We start from the raw sequence: 25,422 nt of genomic DNA, 5'->3' as shown, positions 1-25,422 counted from the left end.
CCGTCTTGAGTGACTTTCACGTCCGGCTATTTGGGGGGCTGTCCCACGGTTTGGGTTGGCTCCATGCTTCCTCGTAATGACATCCAGGTTTTGCATTTGGGGGCAGCGCTGTCACAGGAGAGACACTATGGATTCTCAGTGCATCATGTCGGGAGCCCAAAGACATTGATTTGTCCCATTGTTGGTGCTGTGAGTCTTGATCACGTGATTAAGGCGCTGTCTGCTGGGTCTCTCCACTGTAAAGTTCCTCCTTAGTCCTGGATAGTCCATTTCTAAACCTCTTTCTGCTATCAGATCAGGGCAAAATTAAAGCCAAGGGAAAATTTCCTCCAAATCAATTTTTATGTAGCCTGTATGACAGCAGGTATGGATCCTTATATGGTAACACATACTTTTCATGTACACTCGTATTTTTATTATTTATTTATTTATTTATTTAATTTATTTTTGCTTAGAAATGTGCAGTCACCTCCTAAAGGCAGACATCACCAAAGGGGACACAGATTTCTGAATTCTTTAGGTGGAAGGCTAGCACGCCCTCCACCATCACCCCCCAAAAAAACACACAAATATTCCCAACACACATGAGCCAAGGGCTGAATCTTCAGTCTATGCAAATTATTCTAATCTAGGCTTGGTGTCTTCTGCTCCAGCGACCTACAGACTTTCTTTCTCAAAGAGGAAAATTAGACAAAATATCCAATCTACTGGGATATGGCTTACACACACTCAGGTGTTTTCTCCCCCAGCCTTGTGTAATTTCTTTCTTTCTTTCTTTCTTTTTTTTTAATTTATTGCCAATGCATGTAGTCTTGGCTTCAGGAGCGCATTCCTATGATTCATCACTTACATACAACCCCAGTGCTCATCCCAAGTGTCCTCCTCAATGCCCATCACCCATTTTCCCCACTCCCCCATATCCTATTCCCATCAACCGTCAGTCTGTTCTCTGTTTAAGAGTCTCTTATGGTTTGTCTCCCTCTCTCTTTGTATCTAATTTTTCCTTCCCTCCCACTATGGTCTTCTGTTAAGTTTCTCAAATTCCACATATGAGTGAAAAAATACGATATCTGCCTTTCTCTGACTGACTTATTTCACTTAGCATAATACCCTCCAGATCCATCCACGTTGTTGCAAATGGTCAGATATCCTTCTTTTCCATCACCAAGTAGTACTCCATTCTCTGTATATATAGCCATTCATCAGTTGATGGACATTTGAGCTCTTTCCATAATTTGGCTATTGTTGAAATGCTACTATAACCACTGGAGTACGTGTGCCCCTACGAATCAGCACCCGTGTGCCCTTGAGGATAAATTTCTAGTAGTGCTATTGCTGGGCCATAGGGTAAATCTAATTTTGATTTTTTGAGGGACCTCCACACTGTTTTCCAGAGTCGCTACACCAGTTTTTATTCCCACCAACAGTGCAAGAGGGTTCCTCTTTCTCCACATCCTCACCAACATCTGTTGTTTCCTGAGTTGTTACTTTTAGCCACTCTGACCAGTGTGAGGGGGTTCTCAATGTGTTTTTGGTTTGTATTTCCCTGATGATGAGTGATGTCGAGCATCTTGTCATGTGTCTGTTTACCATCTGGATGTCTTCTTTGGAAAAGTGTCTATTCATGTTTTCTGCCCATTTCTTCACTGGATTATTTGTTTTCTGGGTGTTGAGTTTGGTAAGTTGTTTATAGATTTTGTATACTAACTAACCCTTTGTCTGTTATGCCATTTGCAAATATCTTCTCCCATTCCATCGGTTACCTTTTAGTTTTGTTGATTGTTTCCTGTGCTGTGCAGAAACTTTTTACCTTGATGAGGTCCCAAATGGTCCGCTTTTGCTTTTATTTCCCTTGCCTTCAGAGACACATCAAGTAAGAAGTTGCTGCGGCCGAGGTCAAAGAGGTTGCTGCCAGTTTTCTCCTGTAGGATCTTGATGGTTTCCTGTCTCACACTTAGGCCTTTCATCCATTTTCAATTTATTTTTGTGTATGGTGTGAGAAAGTGGTCCAGGTTCATTCTTCTGCATGTTGCTGTCCAGTTCTCCCAGCACCATTTACTAAAGAGACTGTCTGTTTTCCATTGGCTACTCTTTCCTGTTGTCAAATATTAGTTGGCCATATACTTGTGGGTGCACTTCTGGGCTCTCTATTCTGTTCCATTGGTGTATGTGTTTTTGTGCCAATACCATACTGTCTTGATGATTACAGCTTTGTAATACAGACAAATGTCCGGGATTGTGATGCCTCCAGCTTTGGTTTTCTTTTCAACATTACTTTGGCTATCTGGGGTCTTTTGTGGTTTCATAAAAATTTTAGGGGCGCCTGGGTGGCTTGGTCGGTTAAGCGTCCGACTTCGGCTCAGGTCATGATCTCACAGTCCATGAGTTTGAGCCCCGCATCGGGCTCTGTGCTGACAGCTCAGAGCCTGGAGCCTGTTTCCGATTCTGTGTCTCCCTCTCTCTCTCTGCCCCTCCTCTGTTCATGCTCTGTCTCTCTCTGTCTCAAAAATAAATAAACATTAAAAAAAATTTTTTTTAATTTTAGGATTGTTTGTTCTAGCTCTGTGAAGAATGCTGGTGCTATTTTCATTGGGATTGCAGTGAATGTATAGATTACTTTGGGTAGTATCGACGTTTTAACAATACTTACTCTTCTAATCCATGAGCATGGAATGTTTTTCCATTTCTTTGTGTCTTTTTCTAGTTCTTTCATAAGGTTTCTATGGTTTTCAGTGTGCAGATCTTTTACATCCTTTGGTTAGGTTTGTTTCTATGTATTTTATAATTCTTGGTGCAATTGTAAATGGAATATATTCCTTGATACTTCTTTCTGTTACTTCATTATTTGTGTATAGAAATGCAACCGATTTATATACGTTGATTTTGTATCCTGTGACTTTCCTGAATTCATGTATCAGTTCCAGCAGTTTTAGGTGGACTCTTTGGTAGAGTTTCCTGTCATTTGTGGAGAGTGAAAGTTTGACTTCTTCTTGTCAATTTGGATGCCTTTTATTTCGTTTTGTTGCCTGATTGCTGAAGCTCGGACTTCCAACACTATGTTAAATAACAGCGTGAGAGTGGACAGCCCTGGCATGTTCCCGATCTCAGACGGAAAGTTCTGTTTTTCCCCATTGAGAATGACATTAGCTGTGGGCTTTTCATTTATGGCTTTTATGATGTTAAGGTATATTCCTAATATCCCGACTTTCTTGAGGGTTTTTATTAAGAAAGGATGTGGTATTTTGTCAAATGTTTTTTTCTGCACCTATTGACAGGATCCTATGGTTCTTATCCTTTCTTCTATTAATGTGATATATCACATTGATTGATTTGCAAATATTGAGCCAGCCCTGCAGCCCAGGAATGAATTCCACTTGATCATGGTGAAGAATTCTATTAATATACTATTGAATTCGATTTGTTAGTATCTGGTTGAGAATTTTTGCATCCATGTTCATCAAGGATGGTTGCCTGTAATTCTCTTTTTTAGTGGGGTCTTTGTCCGGTTTTGTAATCAAGGTAATTTTGGCTTCATAGAACGAGTCTGGAAACTTTCCTTCCGTTTATATTTTTTGGAACATCCTGAGAAGAATAGGTATGAACGCTACTTTAAATGTCTGGTAAAATTCCCCTGGGAAGGCATCTGGCCCAGGACTCTTACTTGTTGGGAGATTTTTGATAACAGATTCAATTTCTTCATTGGTTATGGGTCCGTTCAAATTTTCTATTTCTTCCCTTTTGAATTTTGGTAGTGTGTGGGTGTCTAGGAATTTGTCCAATTCTTCCAGGTTGTCCAGTTTGTTTGCACATAATTTTTCATCATATTCTCAAAAAATTGTATGTATTTCTGTGGTGTTTGTTTTGATCTCTCCTCTTTCATTTGTGATTTTATCTATTTTGGTCCTCTCTCTATTTTCTTTTTGAGAAGTCTGGTTAGGGGTTATCAACATTCTTTATTCTTTCCAAAAACCATCTCTTAGATTCTTCTGGGTTTTTTAAATTCTTTATTGTTTATTTCTGCTCTAATCTTTATTATTTCTATTCTGCTGCTGACCTTGGGCTTTCTTTGCTGCTGCCCTTCTAGTTCCTTTAGATGTGAGGTTAGGTTATGTAACCTTTACGTGGGACCTTTCTTGCTTCTTGAGATTGGTGTGAATTGCAATGTGTTGTCCTCTTAGAACTGCCTTTGCTGAATCCCAAAGGCTTTGGATGCTGTGTGTTCATTTTCATTTGCTTCCATACATGTTTTGATTTCTTCTTTAATTTCATGGTTGACCCATTCATGCTTTAGTAGGATGTTCTCTTTTTTTTAATTTTTTTTTTAACATTCATTTATTTTTGAGACAGAGGGAGACAGAGCATGAAGGGGGGAGGGGCAGAGAGAGAAGGAGACACAGAATCGGAAGCAGGCTCCAGGCTCTGAGCCATCAGCCCAGAGCCCAACACGGGGCTCGAACTCACAGACCGTGAGATCGTGACCTGAGCTGAAGTTGGACGCCCAACCAACTGCGCCACCCAGGCGCCCCAGTAGGATGTTCTTTAATATGCATGTATTAAGGGGATTTCCAAATTTTTTCTTGTGGTTGATACCAAGTTTCATAGTGTTGTGATCTGAAAATAGGCATGGTATGATCTCAATCCTTTTATACTTGTTGAGGGCTGTTTTGTGACCCAGTATGTGATCTATTTTCAAGAATGTTCCATATGCCCTCGAGAAGAATGTGTATTCTGCTGTTTTGGATGAAAACTTCTGAATATACGTTAAGTCCATCTGGTCCAATGTGTCATTCAGAGCCATTGTGTCCTTATTGATTTTCTGACTAGATGGTCTGTCCATTGCAGCAAGTGGAGTATTAAAGTCCCCTACAATCACGGTATTATTATCTATACATTTATTTATATTTGTGATTAATTGATTTATATATTTGGGTGCTCTCATGTTGGGGGCATAAATATTTACAGTTGTTAGCTCTTCTTGATGATGGACCCCTCAGTTATGATATAATGGCCTTCTTCATCTCTTGTTACAGTCTTTGTGTTAAAATCTAGTTCATCTGGTATAAATATGGCTACTCCAGCTATCTTTTGATGTCCAATAGCATGATAGATGGTTCTCCATCCCCTCACTCTCAATCTGCAGGTGTTCTCAGGTCTAAATGAGTTTCTTGTAGGCAACATATAGATGGATCTTGTTTTTTTTTTTTATCCATTCTGATACCCTGTGTCTTTTGATTGGGGCATTTAGTCCATTTACATTGAGAGTGATTATTGAAAGGTATGGATTTACTGTCATTGTGTTATCTGCAGGTTTCGTGCTTATGGTGATGTCTCTGGTCCCTTGTAGTCATTGCTGCTTTCCACTCACAGAGTCCCCCTTACGCTCTCCTGCAGGGCTGGTTTAGTGGTCACAAACTCCTTCAGTTTTTGTTTGTCTGGGAAAGCCTTTACCTCTCCTTCTATTCTGAATGGCAGCCTTCCTGGATGAAGGATTCTTGGCTGCCTAGTTTTGCTCTTCAGCACATTGAATGTTTCCTGCCACTCGCTTCTGGCCTGCCAAGTTTCAGTGGACAGGTCTGCTACTACCCTTATGTGTCTACCCTTGTAGGTTAAGGCCCGTTTTTCCCTAGCTGCTTTCATAATTCTCTCTTTATCTTTGTATTTTGCAGTTTCACTATGATATGTCATTTTTTGTTGATTTTGAAGGGAGTTCTCTGTGCCTCTAGCACTTGGATGCCTGTTTCCTTCCCCAGATGAGGGAAGTTCTCAGCTATAATTTGTTCACATAAACCTTCTGCCCCTTTCCTTCTCTCTTCTTCTTCCAGAACTCCTATGATACGGTTATTATTTCATTTCACAGAATCACTTAGGTCTCTAAATCTCCCCTCATGGTCTAGTAATTTCCTTGCCCTCCTTTTTTTCAGCTTCATCATTTTCCATAATTTTGTCTTCCATTTCACTTATTCTCTCTTCGACTTCTTCCATCCTTGCTGTCACTGCAGCTGGGTTATTTTGCATCTCATTTACAACATTTCTTAATTCTTCTTGATTATTTCATAGGTCTTTGATCTCTTTAGCAATAGATTCCCTGGTGTCTCCTATGCTTTTTTCAAGCCCAGCTCTCAGTCTCATGACTGTTATTCTAAATTATTGTTCAGATATATTGTTTAGATCTATTTTGAGAAGTTCTCTGGCTGTCATTTCATCCTGGAATTTCTTTTGAGGAGAATTCTTCCATTTCATCATTTTGGCTAGGTTTCTGGTTTTTACACGTTTTAATAGCTTGTTATGTGTCCTGCACCTGCAAGTCCTACCATATTAAGAATAGGTCCTGGGACTTCAGGAAGTGTTTGTGGAGTGTGATCATGCACTCTGTTGCATATTTGGCTGTTCTGTCCCACTGCTCATAGTGGTGATGGTTTGGACCTTCCACCAGGGGTGTTTTGATTTGTTCACTGAAGGAGCCCTGGAAAAAGGAAACGTGAGGGAAGCCTGATTCCCATACAAATAAAAAATGAAAGGGTCAGAAAAAAAAAAGACCAGGCAGAGAATCAAAGAAACTATAAGGCTTAACCCAGAGAGAGAGGGGGGAAATTAATAAGGAGATACAGAAAAGGTGTAAAAACAATAGACAAAAATGCCTGACTAAACAAACAAACAAACAAACAGAATGGAGAATGAAACCAGGTGGGGTGTATATATATATATATATATATATAGAGAGAGAGAGAGAGAGAGAGAGAGAGAGACTTGACCAAAAGTCAAATCAGAAACTATGATCATGATTCCAAAGGAAATAAAAAGAGGAAGGTAAAAAGAAGGGAAAAGAGAAAAAATGAAAGAAAAGAAAAGAGAAAAAGAAAACCAAAACAAAACAAAATGGACTAACATAGAAAACTGCAGGACAGCTGCCTGTTGGTGCTCAGGACCGCTGGCTGTGCTGGTCTGGAGGAGAGGCTGTCTGGCCTGGTCAGGGTCAGTCCTGCTCCAGTATTTAAGCTGTTACCAGGCATGGAGGGGCGGGGTTTGTTGTAAACCGGTCCTGCCTCCACTGGGGGCTGCTGTCCTGTTCCCTGAAGCCCCACCATGTTGGTGATGGGGAGAAAAGTGTCTCAAACCATGCTGTTCAGACTGTCCTCATAGAGGAGTGCAGGGAGAGTGGGGGCCAGCTTGTCCTGTTCCACAGTCTCCTGCACCTCCTAGATGCTCAGATGGGATTCAAAACAAGATGCCTTAAAGAATCTCACACCTCACAGACTCGGTTCTGGGGTAGCACCATTCTGCCCAGCCTACACGGCTGATGCCTGCAGGGTCTTTTTTCCTTGGGGTGGCACTAAACCCTCTTCCCACAGTACTCCAGGGTGGGGACTGCTCTCTCCCAGTCACCCCTGAGATCGCTACTGGGCCCCGGGGCTGGCTCCCTCTCCACGAGGCATGTGCACACTGCAAGCTGCAAGAGAAAGTCTTGCACCCCTGAAAACTCTAATCTTCAACTCCTGAGACTTTGCAAAGTACAAACTGGCACTCTCCATATTTCTCGTTCCCCCTCCATGGTCCAGAGATGTTTTTCTCTCGTCCGAACACAATGCCATACTCCTACAGCCTCTTTCTCTCCCTTTTGTGTCTCCACAGAAGGGGTCCCCTCCCCTCCATGCCTATGCTGCCCGTTTTATCTCTCCCAATCCACATACATGCACCTCAGTCCCGCCAAGCTGTCTCCTTCCACCTGTGGAGATGTTTCTATCACTCCCCAGACCTATTTCCTGGGTGTTCCAAGTGTTCTGACCTCAATACAGCTGTGTTTGAGGGACCAGGAAAATCCTTGTCCCACTACTTCTCTGCCATCTTGACTCCAGTCTTTTCTGTTTTAATGTGTTTTTTTTTTTCGAGAGAGAGAGAGTATGTGCACGCAAGCAGGGAAGGGGCAGAGAGAGGGGGACAGAGGATCCCAAGCAGGCTCATAGTGACAGCAGCAAGCCTGGTGAAAGTCTCAAACTCACCAACCATGAGATCATGACCAGAGCAGAAGTCGCACACTCAACTGACTGAGCCACCCAGGTGCCCCAAATTGTGTAATTTCTTTAGCCGATTGGGGGTGAGACAGAGAGCTGCTTGCATGTTTGTATCTGACATGCACTTTGTTGGATTATTCCAGAATATGGGTGGATTTAGGCATCAGTCGATTTCACCTACTTTGTTATTAAGCAGACCCAAAGCCACGTTACAACCTGCCCCTCATGTTTTGAGCAAAGCCCAGACAGGGTTGAACCATATTCTGGCCCCATTTGGTCTACTTGCTGATGGCATCAGGCTTGCTCAAAAGGCCACCCCATCGCCCGGGGTCACCAACAGGTCTGGGGAGTCTCTTGAGCCACCTGTTTGCTTGGGGGCCATAACCATCAGATGTAGCAGGCATGGAGCCTGGGAGCCACTATGCTTAGATGCTCACACAAATGCTTCATTTCTATGAAAATCAGAGCAGGGGGAAATAGTCCTAGCCTGGACTATTTCTGCCCCTATACCGACACAGTTGTAAAATGTCATTTTTAATGGTATTTTTGGGGAGAAAGGAGCAATAAAGACAAACATGACTGCCCCCCTCCCCAGGCCATCATGGAACTATGGGTGTGTTTTTCTGGTAGGAACCTCTTCAGCCATTTAGAGATAAGTATCTGTGGGGACAGTGGATAAATGGGTCTGTTCTCAACCCAGATTTGTCTCCTCCTCACCCGTGCCTCCCAGGTGACTTGGATGAGGATATAATCCCGGAAGAGGAAATCATTTCCCGAAGCCAGTTCCCTGAGAGCTGGCTGTGGCGCATAGAGGAACTCAGTGAACCTGAGAAAGATGGGTAAGGCTGAGACACCCCCCCCACCTTAACCCCCCTACCCCCAGGCCAGCTGCTATAGCGGCCCCATCTGGACCACTTCGTTTGCATGCACCCATGCCTCTCTTTTCTGGAATCACTGGGCAACCCCACAACCCAGCCTAGAAAAAAAAATCAAGAGTCAGGCTCCCTCTGTGTGCCCAGCCCCCACTCCTCCCTCCAACCTGCCCCTCGGGGCCCCTCCACACCAGCTCTCCCCCCAGGCCCCTGACACCTGCCTCTTTTTAATACCCCCACTTCTCCTCCATCCAGAATCTCCACAAAGACCATGAATATATTTTTGAAAGACTCCATCACCACCTGGGAGATTCTGGCAGTGAGCTTGTCGAACAAGAAAGGTGAGAGAAGGTGGTGGCCCCATGCTCACGAGTCAGGGATCCCAGGGCCATTGGGCGTTTTCTCATCCCATCCAGAGAGATCCCCTGTTTCTTGGTGGCTGACACACTGCTCCCAGGTGACAAGTGGGGGTGTCAGATCCTGCTCTGTGGGTGACGAGTCAGCGCCTTTTGTAAATAGATTTTCTTTCGAGAGCAGTTTGAGGTTGACAGCAAAATTGAGGGGAAGGTACAGAGAGTTCCCACATACATCCAGTCTACCCACCCCTGACGCACACAGTCTGCCCCGCGCAGACATGCACTATCAGCATCCCTCACCAGCATGGCGTATTCGTGACACTGACACGCCTATCGTCACCCCAAGTTCATCATTGACATGAGCGTTCACTCTCAGTGTTGTACGATCTATAGGTTTGGACACAGATATAAGGACATACAGAATAATTTGCAACAACAAACACGCTTAAGGGGTGGTGTTGACAGGGTGATGGGTAAATCCATTAAGAAAATATGAAGGAGGTAGCAGGATGAAATGTATGATTGCAACATTGGCGGCCAGATTGTGAAACTTGGCAAAAAAAAAAAAAGGTAACCAGGGGGTAGGAGGCCCACCACAGGGAGCTGGGGAGCCCTGGCCTAATGGGGGTGGTCTCAGACAGGCCTCGGAGCAGGGTGAGGAGAGGGAGGCACTAATTTTAAGGCAGATGTGTGATACTTTCAGGTGATCATTTTGAAAAAATCAACGTGAATACAAAAAAAAAAAAAAACCCATGATGAACAAAATATCTCCATTGTAAATAGAAGCCATCACTGAACTGAGCCATCCCGGAGTTTGAGGCAAGAGGGAAAATGAGTGTGCCCCGGCCCCCCCCACCATGCCTGATTTAGGTACATTTTAAAGGTCAATTTTTTCGCTGAGCATTAAAGTAGGTGAAAAAATATTGAAACATTAAAAGGGAGGTATGTTAGGGGAATGGGGTTGCTCTGTCTGTTAAGTGTCTGAACTAGGCTCCAATCATGATCTCACGGTTCATGAGTTTGAGCCTCATGTTGGACGCTGTGTTTTACCAGGTACAATTTTTTTAAAGTTTATTTATTTATTTTGAGAGAGAGAAAGAGAGAGAGATAGCATGAATAGGGAAGGGGCAGAGAGACGGGGAGAGAGAGAGAATCCCAAGTAGGCTCTGAGCTACTGGCCAATGCAGGGCTCAAACTCATGAGACCCCGAGATCATGACCTGAGCCGAAACTAAGAGTCAGATGCTTATTGACTGAGCCACCCAGACGCCCTTTACCTGGTACCATTTTTAACTCCCAACACATTATCTCATTCAGTGCTCACAAGAACCCTCTGAGGTTGGTACATTTATTCTCCGACAAATGAGGATACTGAAGCTAGGGAAGGCAGGTCACTTGCCCAAGATCACCAGGGGATGAACCTTTCCGGAACGCCATCTTAGAGGTTCAGAATTTATATTTTAGGATGGTTGCCAGTGGAACTTGGAAATTTTAGACTCCTGAGATACCATGAATGCAGAGTCAGCAGAGTTACAAGCAGGGAGCTCCTCAAGCTTAAATGTCTGGATTCAAATCCCAGGTCGTCCGCTAGGCAGCTGTGTGGCCTGAGTCAAGTTACTCACCCTCTCTGTGTGCATCCATAAAACAGGCATAATACAAATAGTAGCCACTCAAAGTGTTGTGCAGAGAGTTTTTTGAGTTAATACGTGGGGAGCCCTTAAAATGGTGCCTGGCACATTACAGATGTTCGATGAGTGTGAGTCATTATTGAAGCCAAACATATTTTATTTTTGTAAATGTTTTTGTTTTTTTTTTTTTGAGAGAGAGAGAGATCTCGAGAAGGTGAGGGGCAGAGAGAGGGAAACACAGAACCTGAAGCAGGCTCCAGGCTCTGAGCTGTCAGCACAGAGCCAGATGTGGGGCTCGAACTCACAAAACATAAGATCAGACATGAGCTGAAGTTGGATGCTTAACCGACTGAACCACCCAGGCCCCTGGTTGATTTTTTTTTTAATTAATGGGTTTTCTTAAAAAATTTTTTAATGTTTATTTATTTTTGAGGGAGACAGAGACAGAGCATGAGCAGGGAGAGGGAGACACAGAATCTGAAGCAGGCTCCAGGCTCCAAGCTGTCAGCACAGAGCCCGACACGGGGCTCAAACCCACAAACTGTGAGATCATGACCTGAGCCGAAGTCGGACGCCCAACCGACTGAGCCACCCAGGGGCCCCTAATTTATGGCTTTTCTTAAACAATTTAGGTTTACAGAAACAACTGAGAATTACCACTCACTCCTCAATTCCCCCCAATTCCCGTCTCTAACCCTTTTTTGCATTCGGTGGTACCTTTGCCAAAATCTCTGGGACAACACTGATACATTATCATCAACTGCAGTCAAAAGCTAGGGTTCCCTTTCAGTGATGTACCTTCCATGGGTTTGGACCAACATGCGGTGACATGTAGCTGTCCTTCCAGGGTCACGGAGAGTAGGCGTTTCTCTGCCTCAAACATAACACGGATGGTGGTCAGAGGTCACTCTGTGTGTGGTTCTCTCTCGCTCCTTCCAGCTTGTTCAAGGGAAGAGCTAAGTCTGGTGCAAGGATGTCCTCACCTCCTCTGTAGGTCTTGACTGAGTTGGATTAGCAAGGAGAGAGCAGGTCTGCTTTCTGCAGGCACAACGTGAGCTGGCCCGTATTTAACAAAACAGAACCGTTTTGTTTCCCTGGAGGTAGCCTCCTGTTTGTGGTGCAAAAGCTGGTTTTTCACCCACCAGAGTAAATTAAATCTGGCTTTAAGAATGTGAAAACAGAGGGGCGCCTGGGTGGCTCAGTCGGTTGAGCATCTGACTTCAGCTCAGGTCATGATCTCACGGTTCGTGAGTTCGAGCCCCGTGTCGGGCTCTGTGCTGACAGCTCGGACCCTGGATTCGCTTCAGATTCTGTGTCTCCCTCTCTCTCTGACCTTCCCCCATTCATGCTCTGTTTCTCTCTGTCTCAAAAATAAATAAACATTATATATATATATGTATATATATATATATATACACACAATGTGAAAACAGGGAGCGGAGGGCGTCTGGGTGGCTCAGTTGGTTAAGTGTCTGAGTTTGGCTCAGGTCATGATCTCATGGTCCATGGGTTCGAGCCCTGCGTCCGGCTCTGTGCTGACAGCTTAGACCCTGGAGCCTGCTTCAGATTCTGTGTCTCCCTCTCTCTGCCCCTCCCCCATTCCAGCTCCGCCTCTCAAAAATAAATAAACATTAAAAAAATGTAAAAATGAATAGTAGATAAGAAATGATAACTACTTCCCGTGACTATAACAGACCCCCTGAGAATGATGAATAATGACTGTAGGTTAGCAAATAAGGATTTTGTTCAAGTCTCTATTTTTTTCAACACTGAAGAATAGACACACAAAAATTATTAAATTATAATATATTTCTTTTTTAACTGCATTTTAAAAATATTTACTTAGTTTTGAGAGACTGAGAGAGAGTGGGGGGGGGGGGGGGCAGAGAGAGAAGGAGAAAGAGAATCCAAAGCAGTCTCCACACCGTCACCTCAGAGCCTGAGGCCAGGCTCCGACTCAGGAACCTGGAGATCATGACCTGAGTTGAAATCAGGGGTCAGACGCTGAACCACCTGAGCCAACCCGGTGCTCCAAATTTTAATATGCTTCTTGGTGCAACACTATTTTTTTTTTAATTTTTTTTTCAACGTTTATTTATTTTTGGGACAGAGAGAGACAGAGCATGAACGGGGAAGGGGCAGAGAGAGAGGGAGACACAGAATCCGAAACAGGCTCCAGGCTCTGAGCCATCAACCCAGAGCCCGACGCGGGGCTCGAACTCACGGACCGCGAGATCGTGACCTGGCTGAAGTCGGACGCTCAACCGACTGTGCCACCCAGGCGCCCCGGTGCAACACTATTTTTATTTATTTTTTTAGTGTAACATTTTTTTTAACGTTTATTTATGTTTGAGACAGAGAGAGACAGAGCATGAACGGGGGAGGGGCAGAGAGAGAGAGGGAGACACAGAATCTGAAACGGGCTCCAGGCTCTGAGCTGTCAGCACAGAGCCCGACGCGGGGCTCGAACTCACGGACCGCGAGATCGTGACCTGAGCTGAAGTCGGACGCTTAACCGACTGAGCCACCCAGGCGCCCCAAATTTTAATACACCTTTGGTGCAACATTATTTTTATTTATTTTTTTAGTGTAACATTTTTAATATGATAAAGCTTTTGCACATTTTGCTTGCATCAACCCAGTGCTTGAATATAGCCTAGTAGCTGTTGAATCACAAATTAACCATCACTTTTGCAGTCATCTTCACTCCTGTAGGTCAGCACTGTCCACCAGAAATACGATGCAAGCTGCATGTCATTTTAAATTTTCTGGTAGCCCCATATAAAAAGAGGAGGTGACATCAATTTTATTGTACATTTTTTTAACCAGATGTCTCCAAAACATTATTCTTTCAACATGTGGTAAATATGTTAAAAAATATGTTGAAAAATATGTTGAAAAAAGCATCATCAGACTCATAATACTGTTATAACCATCTGTTCATATTTGAGAATAACCTATTAATACCTCAAAATTATGAAAGATGCATTTACTTGATCATCTAAGCCTTTGAGGTATCATATATTTTATACTTGCAGAACGTTTCAGTGAGGGTGCTACCATTTTTCTTTTTTAAGATTTTAATTTTATTTGTAAGTCATCTCCACACCCCACGTGAGCTTGAACTCATGGCCCCAGATCAAGAATCACACCCACCACTGACTGAGCCAGTCAGTGGAAAGGCGCCCCTAGCCTTTCATTGGAAATACTTTGATCTGTATTGTAGGATTTGCAAAATGTACAGCTGAAAAGGTAGGTTGGCATATGCAAATTGTTCCAAACATGTGTTAAAAAGTTTTCTGAGCTAGCCACATTCCAAGTGCCCAGGGACCAGAGAGAGCTCAGGCTACCATTTTGGAGAGCCCAGGTATGGACCCTTCGGGTGTGCTCGAGCCCTTCCCCCTGCACACCTACCTGTGAGTAAAACTACAAGAAGAAAATGGAAACCGTACATGACAGTGACTCCCAGCTGCCACCACTATCGGTAATGTGTCACCTGTGCAATTGTTTAGCCCCTGGGCTTGCACAAACACAGGCTGAGCTTGACACAGCTCCCGCAGTGAGGGGTAAGCACTGAGAGCCTGTCCACCTCCTTCCCTTGACACTCCACTCCTGGGCAGGGATCTGCGTGGCTGACCCCTATGAGGTCACGGTGATGCAAGACTTCTTCATCGACCTGCGGCTACCCTACTCTGTCGTGCGCAACGAGCAAGTGGAGATCCAGGCCGTGCTCTACAATTACCAGGATGTTGGGGAGCTCAAGGTGGGTTCCCGCGAGGGCAGAGGTATGGTGGAGAGCTTGGAAGATGGCAGGTGTGGGGGGGAACCATGGCACATGCCCCTTGACTGATACTCTCCCTGGCAGGCGAGGGTGACCCTGATCTACAACCCAGCCTTCTGCAGCCTGGCCACCGCCAAGAAACCCTATCAGCAGATTCTGAACATCCCAGCCAAGTCCTCAATAGCCGTGCCTTTTCTCATCGTGCCTCTGAAAGTTGGCCTACATAACGTGGAGGTCAAGGCTGCTGTTGACAATCATTTCCTCGTGGATGGTGTCAAGAAACTCTTGAAGGTCGTGGTGAGTCCTTGGGGCACCTGCAGTGCCTTGTCCTTTGGGAGAGGCTCCTGTCTCCCCATGCTGTCAACCCAGGTTGGAGACACTGACTCTGAGACACCAAGAGTGTCCAGTGTCCAGCTTAGGATGTTTGGGAGTCCTGCAAGATTGGAAGCAAGGCCAGGATTAGGGTGAGTAAGTGAGGAACAGTTACATTTCTACACTTTCTTAGTGATGAACATTCTCAAAAATAATACTAGATCAAGTCATAAATAAAAATAAAGCCTGCGGGTGACTGGAGTGCCTGGGTGGCTCAGTCAGTTAAGTGTCTGACTTCAGGTCATGGTCTCACAGCTCATGAGTTTGAGCCCTGTGTTGGGCTCTGCACTGACAGTGGGGAGCACAGAGCCTGCTTTGGGTTCTCTGTCTCCCTCCCTCTGTGCCCCTCCCCTGCCCCCACTCACACTCTGTCTCTTTCTCTCTCAAAAATAAACATGAAAAATTTTTTTAAAAAAATAAAAAATAAAAGCCTCCTATCATCTTTATTAATATTTTCAAGCAAAACGTGAGGTCATGAGGGCAACAATCTTTTAACGCAATATTGTAAGGAATCAAAATTAATGCCAAAAAACCTGTGATGAACAAAAGATCAAATTTTAAATAGAGACAGTGCCAAGTCAAACCATAATTGGAGCCTGAAGCTAATGGAAAAATGAAGGCTCCCATCCACGTGTCTTTTTTTTAATGGTTGAAATTGTTTGGTGGTTAATTTTCCCCTGAAAACTTAAAGTAATTGAAAAAATATTGAAACACTGAAAAGCAAATGCTTTAAAACTCACAGTGTTATTTTACAGTGAAATGTCTTATTTATATTCATACCAGAATTTACCATAATATTTCTTTTCTGACTTTAATAGAACCAAACTCGAATTTTTTAAACAGATTTTATTTATTTTTTATTTTTTTTAACGATTATTCATCTTTGAGAGACAGAGAGAGACACAGAGCATGAGCGGGGAAGGGGCAGAGAGAGGGACACAGAATCCGAACCAGGCTCCAGGCTCCAAGCTGTCAGCACAGAACCTGATGCGGGGCTTGAACCCACGAACTGCAAGATCATGACCTGAACCAAAGTCGGATGCTCAACCGACTGAGCCACACAGGCGCCCCTATTTTTTTCTATTTTAAAAAATATTTACATATTTTGAAAGAGACAACAGAGTGCAAGCAGGGAAGGGGCTAAGAGAGAAGGAGACAGAGAATCTGAAGCAGGCTCCAGGCTCTAAGCTCTGAGCTGTCATCACAGAGCCCGACACGAGGGTCAAACTGATGAACTGTGAGATCATAACCTGAGCTGAAATCAGACGCTTAACTAAGCCACCCAGGCGACCCAAGATTTTATTTTTCAGTAATCCGATGTGGGACTTGAACTTACAACCCCAAGGTCAAGAATCCCATGCTCTTCCATCCAGGCAGACAGGAGCCCCCAGGAGCACAATCTTAATTATCCCTTTAACAGGGGTCCCAGTGTGGCAACAATGGGAAGAAACCCAAGAGGGCGCTGGAGCCTGCACAAGGCTCCCCAGAGCCAGTGTGCCCACAACTCCCAATTCTGCACCCTCTGATGCTGGTAGCTTGAAATCTACCGTGGCAGGGATGTTCGCAGGATGGAAACTGCCAGTGCCACAAACCAGGATCTTTTCTTCCTGGAGAGATGGCTATCAAACGTTTACCAGCATGCCATGGAGGAGACTGGGTCTCCAAAGGAAAATGTGTGCATTAGTACCAGCTTCAAGGACAATGTGTGATGGAAGGGCACAAAGAGCAGCAGTCCAGCATGGAAGGAGAGCTTCACTTGGGACATTGATAATAAGATAGCCCCTAGTTTAACTGAGCACTTACTAAGTGCCAGGCGTTGTACTCAGCACTTTATGACATTCTTTTATTTTAAGGACATTTGAGAGGCAGTGGGGTAAACTGACTCCCAGTCACAGAACTAGGATGGGTGATGCCATCGTGCCCATGCCCTGCTGATCAGCTGTGTCTGTTCTTTTATTCACCTGACTTCCCCCTCCCCCATTGCATCCCAACACTGTTCAGCCTGAAGGGATCAGAGTCGACAAAACTGTGGCCGTTCACACACTGGATCCAGAAAACCGGGGCCAAAGTGAGTCAGCCACAGCAGAAGGGTGAGACCTGGGGGGTCGGGGGTAGGGGGTGAGGCAGGGCCTTGTGGGAGAGGGTGACGCCATGGGTCCCTCCCATTCCACTGGCAGACGGAGTGCAGCGAGTAGAGATCCACGCCATAAACTTCCGTGACCAGGTACCAGACACAGATTCAGAGACCAGGATCCTCCTGCAAGGTGAGCTGCCACTGACCCTCGCCCAGGAAGGCACAGCTCTGGAGAAGGGGACCTAATTTCTCCTAATTCTGGGCATGTATACTACCGTGCGTCCCCTGCCTCCACTACAGCTAGAACGGCAGGCCACCTCCCTGATCTGTTTTATAGACGGTTCCCGGCAGTATTTAGTTCAGCAAATAGCCTTTGCTGATAGAGAAGCTTAAATGAGAAACAGTATAGTTCAAGAGCAGGAAATTCTGGAACTAATTGCCTGAGTTGACGACTGGAGCCAGAACGGAAAAGAAGTTCCTGGAAAAGCACCTTGTAACCTGTAAGCTGTAAGGTTTTGGGGAGAGACCCTTGGTTTTCTGATCTGTGATGGGGTGAATAATAGTACCTATATCAAAGGCTTGTTGAGAGGATTAAATGAGATACTGTATGATGTTTCTCTAGAACAGTGCCTGGCAACAGCATGAAGCATGATCTAAGTGTTGGTGACGATTGTTCTGGAATTAATTTGCCACTTGTAACAAGAGGCTCAGGGAGCAGATTTCTGTGAAGCATAAGACTCCCTTCCCTACAAATGTAGACACCCTCCCCACTCCCCTACCCCTGCCTCCTACCTCCTACATCACATCCCCTCAGCCCCCAACTGCCCCTGACCTCTTTGGCACTGGCTGCCTGGAGCCTGGGATCGCTGGGGACAGCCCTGACCCTTCTCACCCCACCCCATGGTGGGTGAGTTGCTTGAGCCCTGTCCTCCCACCCGGTTGCAGGGACCCCGGTGGCTCAGTTGACTGAGGATGCCATCGACGCGGAGCGACTGAAGCACCTCATCGTGACCCCCTCGGGCTCCGGGGAGCAGAACATGAAAAGCATGACGCCCACGGTCATTGCCATCCATTACCTGGACCAAACGGAGCAGTGGGACAAGTTGGGACCCACAAACCGAAAGGAAGCCTTACACCTCATCAAAAAGGGTGGGTCTGCCTGGGAGACCCTCTCTGCTCCAGCCACCTCCAGAGCAGGGTCCTCCCTGAGACTCAGGCCCCTTTCCAGGCCACGCCCTTCCTCTAAGCTCCTCCCCTTTCAGGATCCCTTCTTTTCAATGACCTCCCTTGACCTTTGCCCTCTCTGAGACCCTGGGCCCCTTGAGCCCTCTAGAACTCCCTCTCTCACTGAGGCCCCCTTGCCCTGAACCCCCTTGAGATCCTTCGCCTCTCTGAACCCCTCTCCTCTGAGAACTCCTTCCCCTTTTAGAAGCCCCTTCCCCTCTTCTAGCAGACTTCCCTGCTCAGCCCTGAGCCCCCTCATTCCTCCCTGAACCCCTGTCTCGCCCCTCAGAGAATCCTTGTCCCCTGAGCCCCTCCACTCATCCCCTGCTCCTCTGGAGACACTTCTGGCTTCCCTGCAGGGTACTCCCAGCAGCTGGCCTACAGACAGGACAATTCGGCCTATGCGGCCTACCTGGACAGGAAGCCCAGCACCTGGTGAGCGGTTCTGGCACCCCACTGAGCAGGCCTGTCTGGGGTGTTCCAGCCAGGTGTCGCCCGAACATCCTGTGCTATGGACCCTCAGCCCATAGAGATGAGCCGCCCACCTTGAGCTGCCACGTGGCCTGTGGACATCAAGCGCCCTCTGTGGCTAGGCTGGCGCCTGCCTTGGGTGGGGAAGCTGGGCCAGCCTGTAGGCCCCGCCCCTCTCTGCTCATTGGTTTCCTGGAATGGCAGTCTCTGGATCCCGGAGGCGATTGGCTGACGCTTTGTGCCGCCCACAGGCTGACAGCCTACGTGGTCAAGGTCTTCTCTCTGGCAGCCAATCTCATTGTCATTCAGGCCGATGTCATCTGCGGAGCTGTCAAATGGCTGATCCTGCAAAGGCAGAAACCCGACGGGGTCTTCCAGGAAGATTCGCCCGTAATTGACCAAGAAATGACTGTAAGAGGCAAGGGTTTAGGGCAGGCCGGGGGAGGGGTGGCTAGTCACAGGATAGACAGGAGAAAGGCTAGCCCTTTGGCTGAGAGTGTCACTATTCCATCTCAAAGACTAGAGGCCTTCAGAATCTAGTGCAAAACAGAAGTCCCTCCCCCTTCATTCAGAAAATATAGAACAACTCACAGCTGTGGTTCTCTAAATGTGGTCTCCAGGGCAGCAGTATCAGCATCACCTTCAAACTAGTTAGAAATGTATTTTCTCAAAGCTGGACTCGAGATTCAGGAATCAGACACTTCAGGAGGAGGGCCTAGGAATCAGTTGCTACAAGCCCCCCACCCCCCACCATATGATGCTGATGCATGCATAAGGTAGAGAATCATTGCCTTAGCCTGACCTTTCAGGCTTCCAATCTCACACCATCCCCCTATCCCCATCCACATGCCATCTGCACCGAAAGGAGCCTTGCTCTACCCAGCCACGGGGCCTTTGCACATGCTGTTCTCACTGTCTGGCATGCCAACCCTGGTCACCCTGCAAGGAAATCTTTCCTGATCTCCCCAACTGAGTCACACTCCCACTGTCCAATCTCACTGCCACATCCACTTCTCCTCCTGCACCGCACTCACCAATTCGTAACGATATGTCTACTGGTGAGCCAATTGGTTCATGTCTGTCTCCCCTACTAGATGGGGAGCACTGTGGGGGTGGGACTGGTGTTGGGTTCTTACCCACCATCTTTTCCACAGCACCAGCAACAATTGCTGAATGAGTGAATACTGAAGAGTGTGGCCCACCTAGGGAGACACTGAGGAGAGACTCACCCGTGCCTTGACATGCTCACCCTACAAGGAGATTGGTCAGCATGTGGGGACATAGTGGTGATACTATCCTTATGTCCTGCTTCCCATTCTAGGGTGGCTACCAGGAGAATAAGGAGAAGGATGTGACCCTCACAGCCTTTGTTCTCATTGCATTGGAAGAGGCTAAATATATTTGCAATGATCAGTTCAACGTAAGTGTCCACCCACCCTCTCCTTCTCGCCTCCCTACCCAGGGCACATCACCTTGGTGGGTGAGGTGTTACATTCAGGTGATTCCCAGTCCTCCCAGTGCAATAGCAGCTACCACAGCAGCCATAATGCCTATAAAACCATAATAATTCCCAGAATTTTTTGAGCAGTTAACTAAGATGCTCATCTAAGTGCTGCACATGCTAAGTCCTGTAATCCTTCTAAGAGTTCGAGATGTAGGCTACTCTTCTTATCCCCAGGTTACAGAGGAGAAAACTAAGACAGAAAGAGATCAAAGAATGGGTCCTTTCTGCCTGCTTTACCCTGTCCAGAGAGTGTCAGCCAATTTCAACAAAAGCCCCCTCAGCCTGCTTCCCCCATCACTGCTACATGATCAGTGCAGCATACCTTGCTGCTTCCCTGAAGAAAAGGCACAACCCAGACCCAAGAACACATCAAGGCTACTCTCTTAGTTCAGGAGATCTTTTAGGAAATTTTCCAAGGGGCCCATGACCCCAAAAAGGAAATGATTACAAGTATTGGCTCATGGCTGTCTCTTTTTCCTCTGGGTTTGGTTCTGAAGCAGAGAAGCTTAGAAAGATGGACTCCCGAGAGTCTCTGCAATTACTCCCTCTGCTTTGTCCTGGGGTTTGAGAGTGGTTTGTTTGACCTTAGCTTGCCAAGGTGGAGAGCCCAGGATTTTACCTCAGGCAGCTGCCCCTCCCTTCATCGGACTCAAGAAAGAGGGGACAGGGCTGTTGACTTTAGGGCCTCAGAGGGACCCAGGCCGTTCTGGGCCAAATAATTCTCTCTCCCTGCCACCCAGCCTGCCCGGCAGAACTTGGCTGCCTTCCTTGGGGAAATAGCCAGACCAAACCTAGAGCTTTCAGCTTCCCATAGGGGAAATTCTGATTGGCCCACCCGGGGTCAGGTGGTCATACCTGGTCCAATCAGCTGAGGCCAGGAAGTAGGTCTTACTGAGCAAATATGGCTGCTTCCACTGTGGCCGAGTGAATGAAAGACCGAAGTTTCTGCAAAAGTCAAGAGTAGATGGAGGACAGGCAGCTGGCGGGGAAAGGATTAGTTTCTGCTGCAAGGCACCAACATTTTCTTCTACAAAATGGCAACACTGTAGCAGGATTCTTGCAGAGAGATTCGTGACACAGAGGCTTATTTTCCAGGAAGCAACTTTATTCGTGCCAGCAGGCTCAGTTGGGTTTATACCCTAAGAACCGAGCCCCTAACTCCAGGTGGCATAGTGTTTTACATATCTTTTACTCCTTTGTCTCCCATATATGGTAACACACAAACATGCAGTCTGATCAAGGGATCTCATGTTACAGGGTCATGAGGGATGTCAAGTACTCTTATACCCAGGTTGCCTGAGGTTTTTTGTTTTGTTTTTTTTTTCCTTAGGGAGGGGCCCTACCACAACAGTATAACTGAGCATAGCATAGGCTATAGAAGCAGATTGCTGGGGTGCAGATCAGGAGTGTGCTGGAACTAGGGAGCCTGGGTGGCTTGGTCGGTTGAGTCTCTGATGTCAGCTCAGGTCATGATCTCCCTGTTAGACAGTTCCAGCCTGGTATTGGGCTCTGCGCTGACATCTTGCAGCTTGGAGCCTGGAGCCTGCTTCTATTCTGTCTCTGTCTATCTGCTGCTGTCCTCTCTCTCTCTCTCAAATACCAATAAACATTAAAAAAAAAAAAAGTGTGCTGGGATCAGTCTGTGAAAGCCAACCGTTAAACTTCCAGGACTTTCACAAGCTAGTTGTTAAACACAATCATTCTTTTCAAGCAAATTATGTAAACTGACTTTAGACTAAACACTAAGCATTAAAAGCAAAGGTAAGAAACACTCAAAACTCATCACTTCCTGATTGTTTTATTACTTTCCCTCATTATCTATGACAAATCTATCCATCTGGAGGTTATGTACCTATAAGGTGGAAATGCTATCTACTTCTGTGCTACTGCCCCCCTCCCCCCAACTCTGCATTCACTGACTCCACATAGTTTGAAATTGGCCACGGTAATATTTACACCAAGAAAGTTCGCAAACGCTGCACATCATGTCTTCCTCCTTCCATCATCTCTCTGGGTCTCAATCTTGTCATTCGTGCAGTAGAGATGATGATGAAAATAATGCCAACCCCATAGGATCCTGAAGTTCAGCGATTGCCTGTGTGACTGCCATATAGTAAGTGTTAGCTGTGAAGCTGATGATTAGAGAAGAGGTTTCCCAGTGGGGTGCTGAAGCTGGGTCATGCTAGGTCATGAGTGTCTATCTGCACACATATTCTCCCCTTTATGTTCAGGGCCATTACGTTGGTAGCTTGAAATTGCCCACAGTGGGAGCATTTACACCACAGTAATTGGCAGGCGATAAAACAGACCCCTGGCCCCCATACACACTCCGGAGAGCTGGTGCTTAACTGTTACCAAAACACCACTGGATATATAAACTGTCCCAGGCACATCAGAGTTACTCAGAAACAAGGCAGTTCATGCATACTAAAATGTCTGGAAACATGCCCCCCCAAAAAAAAGAAAAAAAAATCCTAAACAAATATGTACCAGGGACAGAAACCATCTTCGCACCCAGAAATTGACATTTGTGTGATCCTTACCAGCTCTTTGTGGCAGCAATATCCACCTTACCAGGAAAACCAATCCTGTTTCTTATAGAGCCTGGAGCGCAGTATGGATAAAGCAGGAGATTATCTTGAAGCCCACTACAGGAACCTGCGGAGACCGTATTCTGTGGCCATTGCAGGCTACGCCCTGGCCCAGTTGGGAAGACTGGAGAAAGACCTCCTCAAAAAATTTCTGAGCACAGCCAAAGGTGAGTGGCAGCCTGGTGAGGTAAAGAGGCATGCATGGCCAGGGTTTGGGGGTGGTCATCTTGAGCTGGCATGTGTGGCTCTAAGCTATGCTACGATGGGCAGCTTCAAGTTGAGCTGGAGTGGATGGTGCTAAGTCCTGCTTGGTGAATGGCTCTGAGGTGTCAGAATCCTCACTGTAAGCTACACAAGAAGGTAGCATCATTCATTCAACAGCTATGTTTTGAGCACTTGCTATGACACAGGAACAAGGACGTGGGTTCCGACGTCAGACAGACCCAAATTCAAATCCCCCTCTGCCACATTCTCACTGTGCGACTTTGTAAAAGTCACTGACCCTCCCTGGACCTCATCTGAAGAAGATACTTACATCATAGGTGGTTGGCAAGATTGAAGGAGTAATGTAGGTAGAAGGTCTAGCATACAGTGAGAGCTCTATTCCGATGTTGTTGTCGTCATTATCTCAAGGGTAATTAGGATTAGATAAGGTAATGCCATAGGGAATTTAGCACAGTGCCCAGCACACAGTGAGCACTTAATCATTGGCTCAGGTAATATACTGCATCAGGTTTGCACTCACTGATGTAACATATGTCAGTACATATACTGAGGTGGTTTAGCACAATGGAAGCTTGTTGTTGGTGGACAGCTCTCTTCCAGACAGTCATGTGGAGATCTGGGCCTCTATCTTTTCATGACTATGCCACCACGGGGTGCTTGGGATCCACTCCATCTAAGCAGAAGGGGAAACGGTCAGGTGGATCATTCAAGGGAGGTAGACCAGGCATGGAAGGGGCCCCTAACATTGCCAGTGTCCATTCCATCATCCAGAGTTCAGTCATGTGGCTGCACCTGCCTGCAAAGACATATGGGAGATGCACTGCAACTGTGTGCCCAGGAGGAGGGAGCAGTGTTGTTTTTTTTTTTAATGTTCATTTATTTTGAAAGAGAGGGCATGAGCAGGGGAGAGGCAGAGACAGTGGGAGACAGAGAGTGCAAAGCTGGCTCTGTGCTGACAGCAGACATCCTGATGTGGGGCTTGAACTCCTGAACCGTGAGATCATGACCTGAACCAAAGTTGGAAGCTCCACCGACTGAGCCACCCAGGTGTCCCTGAGGAGGGAATGCTTTTTAATGACGATCTCTGCCACAAGTGCTTTCGTGGACACTTGGGACATCGCAGTGAATACAGCACAGCCCCTGCCAACATGGTTCACACTCCAGTTGAGGAAACAAATGAGTAAATAGATTGCTATAGAGCATCACAGTGCTAGGACAGGACAGCACATGATGTTTTAAGAGACAGAGGGAGGGCCTCACAAACTCTTGGGGTGCCATTGAAGCTGAATTGTGCAGGATGGGATTAACCAGGAATACATAGCGGGTTCAGAATGTGAAAAGGCCCAGCAAGTAAGAATGACCATGGAAAGTTTAGGGAATCTCCTGTAGATCAGTGGGGCTGCAGTTGAGAATTGAAATGGAAGAGTGAAGGTTGATGAAAGAAGAGAGTGAGGCAGGAGCCAGCAGATTGAGGGCCTTGGATGTCAGTCAGGACACCTGAACACCAAGGAGTCTATTGTGAGTCTTTTTCTGAGTTTTCTTGAGCCATCCCAAGACTGGACAGTGCAGTGAGCATGGGGGACTGGGGGGTTTCTCTGCAGACAAGACACAGTGGGAGGAGCCTGACAAGAAACTCTACAGCATGGAGGCCACATCCTATGCCCTCTTGGCCCTGCTGGTGCTCAAAGAATTTGACTCTGTGCTTCCCGTCGCAAACTGGCTCAAAGAGCAGAGAGAATACGGAGGTATTCTCCACAGATATGGCTCCACCCAGGCAAGTGACCTCATATCCCCCATGCACCTGAATGCCTACTTCCTCTGGCTTCCCACTGGCCTCTCAGAGAAGATGTTAAGACCAAGAGGGGCCGTCCTTCTGTCCCGCCACCATAGTGGCTGGAATGGATTTGAGAGATCAGGCTTTTTTCGTTGTGATCCCACTGGCATATTCTAGACTACGCTCTGAATGCCCAAGCTGTGATCTGAGGCTCCTCATATCCTGACCATGTTCTCAGTTCCACCAGGCTCCCAGTGTTACCTCCTAACTTCCTGTGTGTTCTAGACTATGTTCTCAGTTCGACAAGGCTCCAAGTGTTAGCTCATATATTCCAGTGTGTTCTAGACCAGTTTCTCAATCCTACCAGGCTCTCAGTGTTAGTGCACATCTTCCTGTGGGTTGTAGACCATGTTCTCAGTTGCATCTGGCTCCCAGTGTTAGCTCAATCTTCCTGTGAGTTATAGACCAGCTTCTCCAGTCTCCCAGTCTCCCAGTATTAGCTCATGGGTTTTGACCATATCCTCAGTTCCAACTGGCTCCAA

At 46.3% G+C, this 25,422-nt stretch overlaps 1 protein-coding gene across 1 annotated transcript in view; it reads left to right on the top strand.

The window, feature by feature from the left end:
• LOC101088220 (complement C3-like) overlaps window positions 1-25,422 on the top strand; it is a 43,675-nt gene that overhangs the window by 11,588 nt on the left and 6,665 nt on the right. The window contains exons 18-29 of the mRNA XM_045044816.1: window positions 8,740-8,848; window positions 9,137-9,222; window positions 14,485-14,627; window positions 14,730-14,942; window positions 17,019-17,085; window positions 17,195-17,281; window positions 18,037-18,240; window positions 18,675-18,750; window positions 19,038-19,197; window positions 20,108-20,206; window positions 22,892-23,048; window positions 24,708-24,880. Of these exons, the coding sequence (XP_044900751.1) occupies window positions 8,740-8,848; window positions 9,137-9,222; window positions 14,485-14,627; window positions 14,730-14,942; window positions 17,019-17,085; window positions 17,195-17,281; window positions 18,037-18,240; window positions 18,675-18,750; window positions 19,038-19,197; window positions 20,108-20,206; window positions 22,892-23,048; window positions 24,708-24,880 (1,574 nt within the window). The remainder of the gene's footprint in view (window positions 1-8,739; window positions 8,849-9,136; window positions 9,223-14,484; window positions 14,628-14,729; window positions 14,943-17,018; window positions 17,086-17,194; window positions 17,282-18,036; window positions 18,241-18,674; window positions 18,751-19,037; window positions 19,198-20,107; window positions 20,207-22,891; window positions 23,049-24,707; window positions 24,881-25,422) is intronic.

This window comes from Felis catus, chromosome A2 (assembly GCF_018350175.1).
Source record: "Felis catus isolate Fca126 chromosome A2, F.catus_Fca126_mat1.0, whole genome shotgun sequence".
Lineage (NCBI taxonomy): Eukaryota > Metazoa > Chordata > Mammalia > Carnivora > Felidae > Felis > Felis catus.
This window is presented reverse-complemented; position numbering and strand designations above follow the sequence as displayed.